Genomic DNA, 12,861 nt, shown 5'->3' with positions numbered 1-12,861 from the left:
TGTTGCTCTTCTCTGGGGGAGAAACAAAGGGCTAAAGCACCATGCAGTAACGAGCACAGCTGTGCTATAGGAACGGCTGCAGCAACCACAAAAGTACAAATAAAAATACTGAAGAAAGAGTAGTAAAAACTGGAAAAAATTTCTCATGGGGGTTGATAGGGTAGCTAAAAACATGTTTCCTTTAATTAAGGAGAAAGGTGAAAAGGACATAAAAAGAGCCAACATTTGAGTATGTCAGATTCACATTTATCAGTAGTAACTCACATAGGTAACGTTTGTACTCAAAAAAGCTCTGTGTTTTTATGTTATAAGTACACTATGTGTCTGGCTAGACAATGGCTTTATAGCATATAAGAGGAAAATCCCTTTAGGGCAGATAGCATATGATGACAAAATATTTTACCCTTCTTTGCAATTCCAGATAATAACCTGTGCATAAATTTTTTTGACAGTTAATGGGCCTAAAAGAAGGTGACTACATAGTTTCAGTTGGTGGTGTGGATTGCAAGTGGCTCGGAGTGAATGAGGTGCTGGAAAAATTCAGAAGTGTGGGAGAGCAGCCCATCGAGTTTGAGGTTATCAGCTGCCAGGATACAACGGCATCTGTGGTATGTAATGAGGCAAAAGTATTTTGCAGATTGGATGTGTGAGAGTGTTTTTCACTTTCCTGCCTTCAGTCCCTGCTTAATGCTTACTTTCATATAGTCAGATATCCCAATCCATCAGTGAACATATAAAGCCTTCAGGCATGTGTTCACTTTTAAACAGCCTGTTTAAATCATTCTGACTTGGTAAGTTAAATTAGAGATGGGTGCACAAGAATGGCTGGGTGGTGATTTTTCTATGTAGTGGAGCTACTTCAATTGCATTATAAATTCCAGGGTATAGTTTATTTTTCTCTAACTTGGAATAGAGTATGAAAATATTGCCATGTTCAGCACTGGAAAAGCCACAATGGAGTAATAATGGCATGAAATAGAACATCCAAGACCACATGCTTATTTTCCGTGTCCTGGTAACATAAATGACCATGACTTCTGTGTTACATCATGAATCAGTATATGTATTTTTTTTATTTTGGTGGACTTTAACTGTCTAGTCAGTTATTAAGCTGCATAGAAGCTCTGGGCTAAGGAGAAATAATCACAAGATTAAAAACTGTTAAGCTCTAAGTAGCTTATTTGTAGTGTGAGAGAACCTGTAGTTCAGCTAAATCCACTGCTTCTAACATTCCCTGGCAAGCTTAGGCACTGAAGTAGCATTGCCTTAGTAGAAGTAATCACGGTACTCTTACTGCTGCTAGGTTTTCTTGGTTTAAGAAGTTGATTTTTCTTATTGAAAGTAAGGAATTGCACTCCTGGCTGCCTAAGCTGCTACTGGAAACAAGAGACTACAATATAATCAAATTGCTTCAGGGCAGAGCTCAGAGAGGACAGAGTAGGCTGTGCCTTTCAGGTATCCCTAAAGGATGCCCTATGTGCTCTTATCATAGTTGCAGTCAACATGGAACCTATCCAAAACCAGAAGAAAAGACTTCCCTTCAAAGATCCGTGCAAGGACTACATACCTAAGCTTTGTAGGGAGGTTTTATATTATACAGTTTGCTAGAAGCCAGCAAATGCTAGCTATAACTCAACCCATGGACAAGATTTACAAATCCGTTACACTGTGTGTAGTATACTCTTCCGTCTACATGGGCAAAATACCACAACAGCAGCACTCTGAAGGGTCTTGTGCTTGCTTAGTATGTCATTAGCACAGAGAGCTTGCTGTGCTCTGCCTTGGAAAACTGTTTGCACAGTAAGCTTTTGTTATCTTCAAAATTTTGACCCATTTTGGCTGACTGTTCTAATTCTTGTCTCTTTCCTACAGCATAGTAAGAGTGCAACTTACTCAGTGGGAATGCAGAAGACATACTCCCTAATCTGTTTAGCCATGGAAGAGGATAAGATTGATCAGACGAAGAAAGCCCCACTGAAACTGCCTTTTCTAAGTTGGGGAACTAAAAATAGACAGAAAGCTGCAAGCACACTCTGCCTGCCTTCAGCTGTGGCTGGAAGCTCTCAAGTTAAGAAGAAGCTTTCTCCCTTCACAATTCTGAATACAGAAAGCTCATTGTATTGAATCTTTCAGAAGGATCTTTTAACATGATGTGTTTCTTTTGAATGTATACAAAAATGTTGATCAACTTTATTTCTATATATATACGTATAAATTCAGACAAATGCCACTGACAATTTACTGTGCATTGAGCCACTGTGAAGGTCAGGGCCTGGCAAAAACTGTAAAACTTACGTACTGAAGGTTAGAATGAAGTGGCTTGGGAGTTATGCAATAACAAGATGTAGATGATGAAATTGCTTAAGTGAGGACTGGATTCCTTTGGAATTTCAAAATACAGTATCATGACTGATTTTTTTTTTTTTATAACGGATAGAAGTTATTTATTAGAAACTGATGCTGCATGCAAAACAAACATTAAAGGATGATTTTTCTGTAAAAGTTTAGAGTTAATCACTTAACACTACTTTAAGAATTATCTTACAAACCACAGGCAAAAGACAATAATGTTATTCAGAGAAACCAGTCTTGTGCCAAGAGGCAGTGTCATGTAATTGTGGGGTTTACACAGAGACATTTGCTTGCTGTGAGTACTAGGTGTAGTGAACAGTTAATTTGATTCTGGAAGAGAATTAGAAGGCTTAGAAGTCAGAAGATCTTTTGAACTACAAAAGGCTTCTACTCTGCTCTTGTTCTGATCCAGGCTACATTTTAAATGCCTGATGATTCAATTGTTAAAAACAGGTTTTATTCCAAACTTGAAATTATGCAACTAACTTACCTTAAGACTTGAATCTCATTAGTCTTGGTAAAATTGATAGCTGTGGAACAAATGTTAAAGGTGATATATTCTAGTATGTTGATCAAGAGTACATAAACTGTGGGGATAAAAAGAGTGCTTGAGTCTGAGTGGGAGAATATTTATTTACTATTGCACCAAGTAAAAAACCAAATGGATATGAGTAAGCTTGGGCTATATATATTAAGGAGGGAGACAAAAAATAACTGTGTGAGCATTTCTCTGAGATTCTTTTGTTTTCTGAACTTGCTAATAATTGAAGATTGCTAACACTGTAGTGTTAGTTAATATTGCCATCTACAGAGTAGATATATGCTGTTTGATACTCAAAACTTAAAGGGCAAGTTTTTATCTGAGTGTAGACCTGAAAGTTGTCATTCATTTTTTAGTTTCTTATGTAATAGATGTAAATATGTTGATGATACTTATTTAAGAATAATAAAAATCAGTTTATGCCATTTTGTAGTAGCTCTTTGATTCTGCTGCAGTTTCCATAATATCACATAATTTGTAGGTTTTCACTCTCTGGTGCTGGCATACCTCTTGCATGTTTCTATAATACTGCTTAGAAAGACCTCAGAAACTGTCTTCAGTTTGTATTGTATAATACAGGAACTTAATTAGTCTAAAACTTACTTCCTTAGGGAGTGTTAACATATTTCTAGAGTTTCCCTTTAAAGTGTACATAAAATGTTGTATATTACTTGGCTCACCTATCCTTAGTAGTTAATTCTTCGCATGTACTTGCAGCAGCACTTCTTTACACACACAAGCAGCAGCAATTGTACTGATATCTAAGACCCTGCCGTACAATATTGCATACAGAAAAGATTTACATTGTATGTATGGCTAAAATTACTATCAATCTGCCAAAGATTTTGTTAAAGTCACATGAGTTCCAGCTCTGTTTTCTTAGCCCACCATGATAGCCTTCCTGCTGATATCTTTCCTCTTGGCTGCATGATTAACTGCCTTTCCATTCCCATCACCACACTTGCTAGTCCTTGAGGAAAAGTTGGGGGTTGTCTTTTATTTAAGTGCATCCTGAACCCCTCCAACAGCCCAAGTAAAAATTTGGGACTTCTCAAATACATACTTGGTATTTTCTGTCAGCTATGTGAATAGTCACTCTACACTGAGTGGTAGCCAACAGCTTACTTAAGGCAAATACTAATTTCATAGCAAGTTACCTTCTTGCTCAGATCACAAGAGTATTTGTGTCTACCCACAAAGATGTACAAGGCTACTATAAAGTGAAAATGAAGGTTTGCAGTAAGTTACTAGCTCAGTTTGTAAGTCCATTAACAGTAACTGTTACTATTTGAACTTTATTTACTGCATGGAGTAGGCCATTTGAAGAATTAAAAAGGTGTTAATTTTGCAACATCAATGGGCACATAATTTTAGATGTGAAATCGAGTCTCCATAGCAGAGTGAGTCTGAGAGATGAGGCAATAAAGAAGCAGATTTATAAAGAAACTTAACAATTCCCTATTTGTAATAAAGTATTATCTTGTTCTTGAAAATTCTGGTGGTTATTATTGTACAAGTTAAATATTTATGCCTAAGTTATATGTAAGTGTACTTTCATCCCAACTACAGAATCAATATAAATAACAGTTGTTCTGTGTTCAGCTGTAGCAGTTGTTTTTCTCCTTCCTAGTAGCTGGTACAGTGCTGTGTTTTGGCTTTAGTCTGGGAACAGTGCTGATGACACACCGGTGATTTAGATGTTGCTAAGTAATGCTTACTCTGATCAAGAACTATTCAGTCTCATGCTCTGCCATGGCCGAGGGGCACAAGAAGCAGGGAGGAAGCAAAGACAGGACACCTGACCAAAACTAGCCAAAGGGGTACTTCATACCACAGCACGTCATGTCCAGTATAGGAACTGGGGGGAGTCACCTGGAAGGCCCAGAATGTTGCTCAGGTCAGGCTCGGCATAGGTTGGCAGGTGGTGAGTGGTTGTATTGTGCATCACTTGTGTTTATTGGTGGTTTCTTCTCCTTTCTGTCTTTAGTTTTATATTCTCTTCCCTTGTTATTTCCCTTATCATCATTACTGGTGGTAGCAGTAGTGGTTTTGTGTTATACCTTGTTACTGGACTGTCCTTATCTCAACCCATGGGGTTTTACATTCTTTTGATTCTCCTCCCCATTCCAACCAGAAGGGAGAAGAGGGGAGTGAACAGCTGGGTGGTGCTAAATTACCAAGTGGGCTTAAACCATAACACAGGTTTATCTGCAAACCAGCGGGTGAGATTGGTCACAAAGGTGCCAAGGTTCTATTATTCACTTCTCTTGAGTTTACAAAAGGGAGTTGAAAATCCTGCTCAACTGCCTTCCTGCTGTGACCCAAGCAGACTGAAAGAAGCTTTTTTTATACACCTCCATAATGGGCACCCAAGGGAAAAGGCGATTTCACCCTTATTAAATAAGAATATAATTTAAAATCAAATGCAGGATGTCAGGAAAACCAATCATCCTCTTTACAAATAACTTTTGAAAATATGAATAGTGAAAGAATAAGGGAAATTATAAATTTTGATAAAAAGTTTTGGTTGTAGAGCATATTATAATTTATAATTAAAACATTACACTTGATAATATTTAAAAATATACTGAAATTTATTATTGCAACCTATATTCAAAAGAAAACATTAATTAACCAAGATTTTGGGTATTAGGCACAAGAGAGTAAATTTGATAACACCCTGTGAACTCAAAAAGGAAACACAGAAATAAGTTAGAATAAAGTCAAACATTTATTCCTGTAGGACTTCCCAAAGGAATTTCAAAATGTTCTAATATATATTACTATAAAGCAACAGATGCACTGTAACTCACATCTCTAACTACTGAGAAGATCACACCTCCCAGTATTATAACAAGGTGTTTACTTCAGGAAGATGAAAGCAGGCAAGCAAATTGCTTCTCTGTATTTTTCCATGGATGCTGAAAAAGACTGCCTTCTCTCTTGTTTTTGTACAACACAGATGCAAAACACTTTACAGCCCTCTTCCCAAAGCGATTTTTACAGCTTAATCCACATGGGTAGAACAGCTCTAAAGCAGTAGTAGCAGAATACCTAGATAATCAGTCAACACCTTCCAACTGTTACCAGGATTATAGAAATTGCCATAATACACTATTATTGAAAACAAAATTTTATAATTCTAAGAAACAAACAAAAAGTCTGTTTCCTAAAACAGCACTACATGTGCCTGTCAAGAACATAAAAAAGTGCGGATTTGTTGTGCTGCCCTTTGTCCAACTACTAGCTGAAGCTCTTCCACAGATGCATTGCAAAGCCGGTGGATGCTTCCAAACTGTTGCAGTAAACGTAGAGCTTTTGTTTTCCCAACTCCTGGAATTTGTTGCACCGTCCTTAACATCGATGGCTCTGCCAGGCCAGAACGTTGTTTATGGAGAAAGGGGTTACTGCTGTGATCCTTACTTTGTTCACCAACCTGAAGCAAAACAAACTCGTAAGCGACACTAAGTGGCCTCTGCTGGGGCGCTGCTTTTGTGGTTTAAAATAGTTCCTTTCATCTTAACTGAGTTCAATGCAATCACTGGGAAGTTTTAACTAGCTCCCTCCTTAAGTGTGCACCCTTATTATGGGCTTTTACGCAGATTCACAACATCTCACTAGGAAGCCAGGTCTCTTAATACCAACCATGAATTAAAACAATTAATCTGTCATCTTTTTGATGGAATCAAAGAACAGATAAAGGAAAAGAGAAACAAATAAGAATGCAGTTTCCCCAGCATGAGACAAGGCAAAATTTCAAGTTGTTTTTGACGGAGAACTGAAATGAGGATTGCCTAATGCTATTCGGTGGCACCTGAGTGCACGATCACATGAAAAAAAATCCAGTACTCTTCCCCTTTTTTACTTTTTTCCCCAAATAAGCCCTCTTTCCACTGAACTATTACTGTTGCAGCATATTTATTCCTTACATTTAAGCAACAACATACGTTGTGTTCCTTTAAGATCTCAGGTATTCTTTTTGAAAAGCGTGATAAGTGTGAGAAAACAGGTCATTCTCATGCCCCATATTTGTCCACGAATGTAAAAACTTACTAGCTGAATAATAAGTTGAGAAGCTTCTCCTTGATTTGCCACAGGAAGCAACACCATTCCAAGTTCTAGCACAACAAGCTTTTGTACTGCTGAGAAGTACTGATCACTTATTTGAGTTTTCTCTATAATTACAATTCCCCCAAGACTACTGGCCTGCATGGAAACAAAAAGAGGAGAAAAGACTTAATGAAAAGTAGATGCAATGCAACAGAGAGAAAATTTCTATTGAATATCAGCTGCCTGGAAGTGGAACAGAGGAAAAATAGAAGTTGCAGCAACTGTACTGAGGTTTAGCACAACAATTACCTGCTTATTTTTTCAGCTTTCAGGTGTAAGTTATCACAAAAGTTGAGCTCCACTAGAATTTATAAATAACAGAAGCATGGAATAAACAAATACCAACTGAAAACTCTTCCTTTTCTCTGTGTAGTACTTACATTTCTAAACCGAACCAATCTTCGTTTGAATTCATCCCCTGCAACCACATCTGCTTCAGAAATGTATAAAATGCAAATTCTGTTTGAAATATGAAAATCCACAAGTCCCAAGTCATCTTCAAAGATGAGTCTAATTTTCCCTGAAGGTGAGATGGTTAACAGAAAAAAAAAAATATACAGTAGTTGAAAAGATACCAATAATTACTTCACAGTATAATCTTCCTAATGTGTCAGTAATCCTAGTGACTTGACAATGAACTTCATATTCTTTGAAAGCTTTTCATCTTTTTAAGCAAAGCTGGTATAAGCAATTCAAAGTACTGTGTGATGCCTTTAGTAATGCCAATTAATAACACTTCCAAACTACAGACTTGAACGTACTGTAGCTTCTTGGTGAACTCTGGTCTTTAACAGAGACTATTACATGCTATTCTGAAAGGATCACCTTAATTTAGTTTGCTGTGCCAAGAGATGATAGCACAGTCCCGGTATCCACGTGAATTCAAGGGACTTCAGTGGAGATGCATGTTCACAATAGTCCCACTGCTGCAGTTCCCAAGAAGCAGATACTTCTGCTCCTTCTCTGCAGTGCTACGCAAATATGACAGAACTGACCATGGAGATACATGATAGACAAAAAATAATTTTCAGCCTGCTAACATAGATTGCACCACAAATACAGGATCAATCAGGCAGAGAATATAGCATATTCCAGGTAACCTTAACCATACTGAGCGACAGAGTGGGAAGCTTTGTTCGAATTGCTTTTCCTTTTCCTGCTTGTGCTTACCTTGCAGCCTTTGGGCTATCTGTGACCCTCTCCACTTCTCATTTGCAATCACATGCCCGTAAGGTACAACTACAGATCCTGCTGCCACAGGAAAGTTTGCTTTCGTTGTCATTGGTAACAGTAATACCCTAGAAAAAAAAAGTGAGAGATTAACACATTTTATAAAACTGTTCCAATCTTTATTTTATTATTAAAGTGTGTAAGATGTAATGCTCTGGAAGAGACACTATCTCCTCTCTGATGCCACCTTATAGTTAACATATAAAATCAATAAGCATCTCTGTTTACTTGAATACAGGCTGTTCGATTGCAAATTCTACTAACCACACAGTCAGTGAAAAAAAATACCTGAATTATGACAAGCTGATGGTTAAGGAAAAAAAAAACAAACAAACAAACCCCAAAACAAACCATAAAAACAAACCACAAAAGCACACTGCCTTTCCTACGCCTTCATCCGCCCTTGCTGGGAGAAAGCCTGCTTCAATTACAAAGCTGGCTCGACAGGCACCTCCAGCCCTCAGTTGGTAGAAGTCTCCAGCCAGATTATTAGAAGGCAGAAATAATTTTCAGCTTTATGTAGTGTTCTAACTTTAGGGGAAAACCGGAGCCTCTGAGGGTAAGGCACGATTTAAAGAGCCAAAGACGAGCCGGTACGACCGCAAACACCGACACCCCGAGCCACATCTTACAGCCCCGCCCGGGCTCCTTCCAGAGGAGCGGGGCACCGCTGACCTCCTCGGAAGAGGCTGAGCTCCGTTCCGGGCGCCCGGCCTCGCAGGGCCGCACTCGTCCCTCGGCAGCCGGAGACACCAGCCGGAACACCAGGTCCCCGCTCCGAAGACTTCCCCGCCTTCAACACCACACGAACAGCCCGCCTCCTATCGCCCGCCTGGCTGACAGCTGAGCCAGCAAATAGGAAGCGAGAGCCCCACCGCCCGTGAGCGAATGAGGAGGCGGGGTGGGACGGGCCTCACCACTGGTAGGTTGCTAGGCCGGTAGAGGACTGAGTAAGGTGCGTACTGATTGGGGGAGCGCAAACCCTCAGCAAATCTGTCGCGTCGTTGTTGCTAGGCGGCTCGCGACGAGAGAAGCGTCCGTTGCGGAGAGCAAGTACTCGGGAGGCGGTGGCGATGGAGACCCCGGTGTCGTTCAGCTTCAGGAGAGGCCGTAGGGGCGCCTTCGTGAGTACCGCTCCTGCCGCTCCTCGTCTCCGTGCCTGTGAAGCGGGGGTCCGTGCCTGGGCGGGGCGAGAGGAGGCCCTCGGGGAAGGTGGCGGTGCCTTGGCGGTTGATGCCGGTGATGGCTGAGCACTTTGAAGTGAAAAACGGGAAGAAAGATAAATCCTAAGCACAGAAGAGGTGTGCGGAGGCCGGGTGCTGGTGCGGTGCTTCCCTCAGTTCTGGGCCTGCGTGTCTGCTCCAGAGCACCCGGCGGGGTGCGGTTCCCTCCCTTCCACTCCCAGCGCTGTCGTGGCTGGATCCCCCGGCGGACGCGCGGCTCGGTCGCTGCTAGCGCTTGTGGAGTTGATCTTCCGAGCGCATGGCCGCTGCTGCAGAGGGAACTGATGAAAGCTCATCGTGAAAGATTAGAGCAGCCAAGGGTTGTAGTATTGTTAGCAAAGGTGCGGATGTTGGCATCCAACACTCTTGAAGTAATTGAAGTGGGGTTTTTTTGTTACTAGAATGAAAACAAAGTATTGACCTCATATTGGATTACTTTGAGGCTTGGCAGCATCCTTCTCCCTCAGCTGTATTCCTTGATAATCACAGTAAGACATCTGCTGTTAATAGTCTTTAGTTAACAGAATGGTGCATATCAGACAGACTTATAGAATTAAAGAGCATTTGCAGTGTAAGACCGAGACAGTCTTTGTAATGCAGCATTTAGTTATTTGATGCGCCCTCCTGTAAAGGCAGAAATATTCCACAGTTCACCTGTTCATTACCCTGCTATAGAAGACAACCGAGAATAACTGGGGGGCGGACGGGGACACACACACACACACGCATGAACGAACAAAACACCCAACCTCCAAACTGTTGCAGAAATACCAGAAACTTATCCTGTTTTACTCCATAAAAAAGGCGATGTGCTTGGTTGTGACATAGTATTTTCCGATGTGTAGAGAAAAGACAAGAGGCAGATGGGTGTAAATTCAAACACAAAAAAATCAAATGTAATAATATAAAATTATACTGTAAGGACCAGTGTAGGGGTGGTCCACAGTAATAATTTTTAAAATACTGTGATGATGGAACAGGTTGCCCAGGGAGGTTGTGGAGTCTCCACCCTTGGAGATACTCCAAACCCACTGGACAGGATCCCAGCAGCCCTTTCTAGTTTACCCAGCTTTGAGCAGGGACTTGGATTACATAATTGCAAGAGCTCCCTTTCAACTTCAACCGTTATGTGACTCCATTCAAAATACTCTTTTGTAGAGAGCTCCAGCTCCAGTTTTTCTGACCTTGTATTTAATGTTATCCTTTGTAAATTTCTACTACTCCTTTTCTCTTGTATATGTACAAAAGGAAAAAAAAAAAAACCAAACAAAAAAAACACAACCAAACCAAAACCAAACCAGGCCAAACTTGAATTGAGTAAATTCAAATTCTGGTTTTGCAGATTGTAATACAGTGGATGGAAAACCTACGTGCATGGCTTTTACATAAATTACATTTCTAACCTTTATTAACAGCTGATCATACATGTTAAAAAGTTAAACTTGGAACCATTTAGTTTGTTTACATTAATTGCATGTAATTGTTCTTTTTAAGGTATTTTGTATTGTTAGGTTTTGTGCATGTTCAGTTTTGTGGGTTGATTTTTTTTTTTTTTAATTGTGATCCTTAAAGTCATTGTCAACTAATTTTATTTTAAATTGTTTAGAAACATATAGCTCATGGCCTGGTCCCTGCTGCTACCATAGCTCCTAAACCTGCAGTTCCCCGCACCCCTCCCCCTCGTAGTCCAAACCCTTCTCCAGAAAGGCCCAGGTAGGTGTCTAGTTCTTTGTTTTGGTTTGGTTTTTTCATCATCAGTTGCAATTGTATACTAGAAAAGCATGGTTAGAAGAATTGCATGTCCTTGTTGTAGTATTTATGTGAACATTTTCAGAAATGGAATGTATTTTTACCTGCGGCAATTTCCTTCTTTGAATTTTAAAGATTCCTGTTTTTCTTCCACTCCTTAAGCATGCTGAATAATTAGGACAATGACCATTATGAATATATAACTCCTTATAAATCTGAGTCAATAAAAGACAAATTAACTGTTTAAAGTTGGGGCTATTTTGAATTTGGCTACAGTAGCATGTAGTACTGTAACAGTATTAGTACCACGAGTCAGGAAATTTTAGCTCATTAGAAAAGTGGAAATTTAACTAACGTGCCACTTTATATTAAAAAAAGCAGGGACTTAAAAAAAAATGGCATGTAAAACCATGCTGGACTGGATTTGAATTAGCTGCATTGGAAAGTTGCATAAACAGAAAATAAGACTTTATTTTTCTTTTCATTTGTAGTTTCTTACAGTATTTTATTTGTTTTCTCTCTGTTTAGTTCAGTTCTGGTTGTCTTCCTTGGTATTTCTAGTGTCTGTAAGATTCCTACTTAATCCTAGTTCATTACCTCTTCCTTTTTGGCCTCCAGTTGCTGTTATTTCTTTTATGGTCCTCACTGTTTCTCTTCTTTAATCTTTGTTCCTACTTGTTTTTTCTTCTACATCTTACTCTTCCCTATTCTCTGCAGCATCCCACAAATAGGCGCTTCTATCTACTTATACTTGCCCTACTCTGCAATGTTCCAGCGTTTGTTAACAGCTTCAGTTACCAGTAAAAGGTTCAGATTAGGGAATAATGGAAACTAGAAGGCAAAATAACAGAATATGGAACACTGTTTCAACACAATGCCAGGTAGTATTGTTATGGCTAAAGTGAATGATAAGTGCTGTAAATTATCTTTGTCAATTTGGGGAATGTAACTCAGTATATTCCATGATTTTCATGCATGTGATTTGGAAAACCCAACAGGTATTGTATTTTACTCTTAAGATAGATGTGTTAAAATAGCTTGTCTGGTTCTGTGCTTTACTTTGGGAGTTTTGTTGCTGATGCCTATTAACTGAACATTTTGCTTTGCTTAAATAGTGAAAATATTTTGCAACAAAAAAAAAAAGGCATAAAATGTGGAACACAGAGGAGACAGTATTGTTTCATCGCTTTGTTCTGTTTTGTTCCAGATCAGCTCTAGCAGCTGCTATCCTTGCAACAACACTAACAGGGCGCACTGTTGCTATTCCTCAGCCTCGGCAGCGATCACTTTCTGAAAGTGATTCCAGCTATGTGGAACAGGAATGTTTTGAACCATATGCTACAGCCACAGAGATCGGAATGGGGTAGTGCATACTTTGTGGTTTGATACCTTGTATTACAAATAGAATTTGCCAGTGCTAAAAGTTTTCTAGAGTTACAGCAAACTCCTGCTATTATAGCTACTGACTTTTTCTGATCACATCATAAATTGGGTCCTTACCCCATTTCTTATAAGGCGTTGTTTGAATACAGTTTTCACTGGATGCATGGCATTGAGATTTGGGTTGCACAGCAGTCACATGTAAAACCATGTATTATTTCTGCCAAATAACAGTCAGTTACACAAACAGTTAATCACTGAGTAATCATCTGAATT

General features: G+C 39.5%; 3 protein-coding genes across 3 annotated transcripts in view; 2 read left to right on the top strand and 1 right to left on the bottom strand.

Moving 5' to 3' along the window:
- RHPN2 (rhophilin Rho GTPase binding protein 2) overlaps window positions 1–3,318 on the top strand; it is a 29,232-nt gene extending 25,914 nt beyond the window's left edge. Inside the window, exons 14-15 of the mRNA XM_061345906.1 lie at window positions 453–608; window positions 1,873–3,318. Coding sequence (XP_061201890.1) covers window positions 453–608; window positions 1,873–2,124 — 408 coding nt within the window. The 3' untranslated portion in view covers window positions 2,125–3,318. The remainder of the gene's footprint in view (window positions 1–452; window positions 609–1,872) is intronic.
- Window positions 3,319–5,605: 2,287 nt separating this feature from the next.
- On the bottom strand, window positions 5,606–8,504 carry FAAP24 (FA core complex associated protein 24). Its single transcript, XM_061345905.1, has 4 exons — window positions 8,174–8,504; window positions 7,384–7,523; window positions 6,947–7,099; window positions 5,606–6,329 (listed from the first exon to the last, which is right to left on the bottom strand). Exons 1-4 carry the CDS (start codon window positions 8,283–8,285, stop codon window positions 6,087–6,089), a joined length of 648 nt encoding a protein of 215 aa, XP_061201889.1. The 5' UTR covers window positions 8,286–8,504; the 3' UTR covers window positions 5,606–6,086.
- Window positions 8,505–9,299: 795 nt separating this feature from the next.
- The window catches only part of CEP89 (centrosomal protein 89), a 31,570-nt gene continuing 28,008 nt past the window's right edge, over window positions 9,300–12,861 (top strand). Inside the window, exons 1-3 of the mRNA XM_061345904.1 lie at window positions 9,300–9,357; window positions 11,063–11,169; window positions 12,413–12,568. Coding sequence (XP_061201888.1) covers window positions 9,307–9,357; window positions 11,063–11,169; window positions 12,413–12,568 — 314 coding nt within the window. The 5' untranslated portion in view covers window positions 9,300–9,306. The remainder of the gene's footprint in view (window positions 9,358–11,062; window positions 11,170–12,412; window positions 12,569–12,861) is intronic.

This window comes from Neopsephotus bourkii, unplaced genomic scaffold (genome assembly GCF_033783945.1).
Source record: "Neopsephotus bourkii isolate Nb327-2 ecotype Australia unplaced genomic scaffold, CSIRO-AGI_Nbou_v1 NB_245, whole genome shotgun sequence".
Taxonomy (NCBI): domain Eukaryota; kingdom Metazoa; phylum Chordata; class Aves; order Psittaciformes; family Psittacidae; genus Neopsephotus; species Neopsephotus bourkii.
The sequence above is the reverse complement of the archived record's forward strand: the minus strand, read 5'-3'. Positions and strand labels throughout refer to the sequence as shown.

What these genes read in the sequence shown, in the direction of transcription:
- FAAP24 (XM_061345905.1), bottom strand. Translation starts at nt 8,285, where the DNA reads ATGACAACGAAAGCAAACTTTCCTGTGGCAGCAGGATCTGTAGTTGTA. An exon ending in GATTGGTTCGGTTTAGAAAT is followed by an intron (nt 7,100 to 7,383) that starts GTAAGTACTACA and finishes GTTTCCATGCAG; the next exon opens with GCCAGTAGTCTTGGGGGAAT. An exon ending in CTCAACTTATTATTCAGCTA is followed by an intron (nt 6,330 to 6,946) that starts GTAAGTTTTTAC and finishes GTTTTGCTTCAG; the next exon opens with GTTGGTGAACAAAGTAAGGA.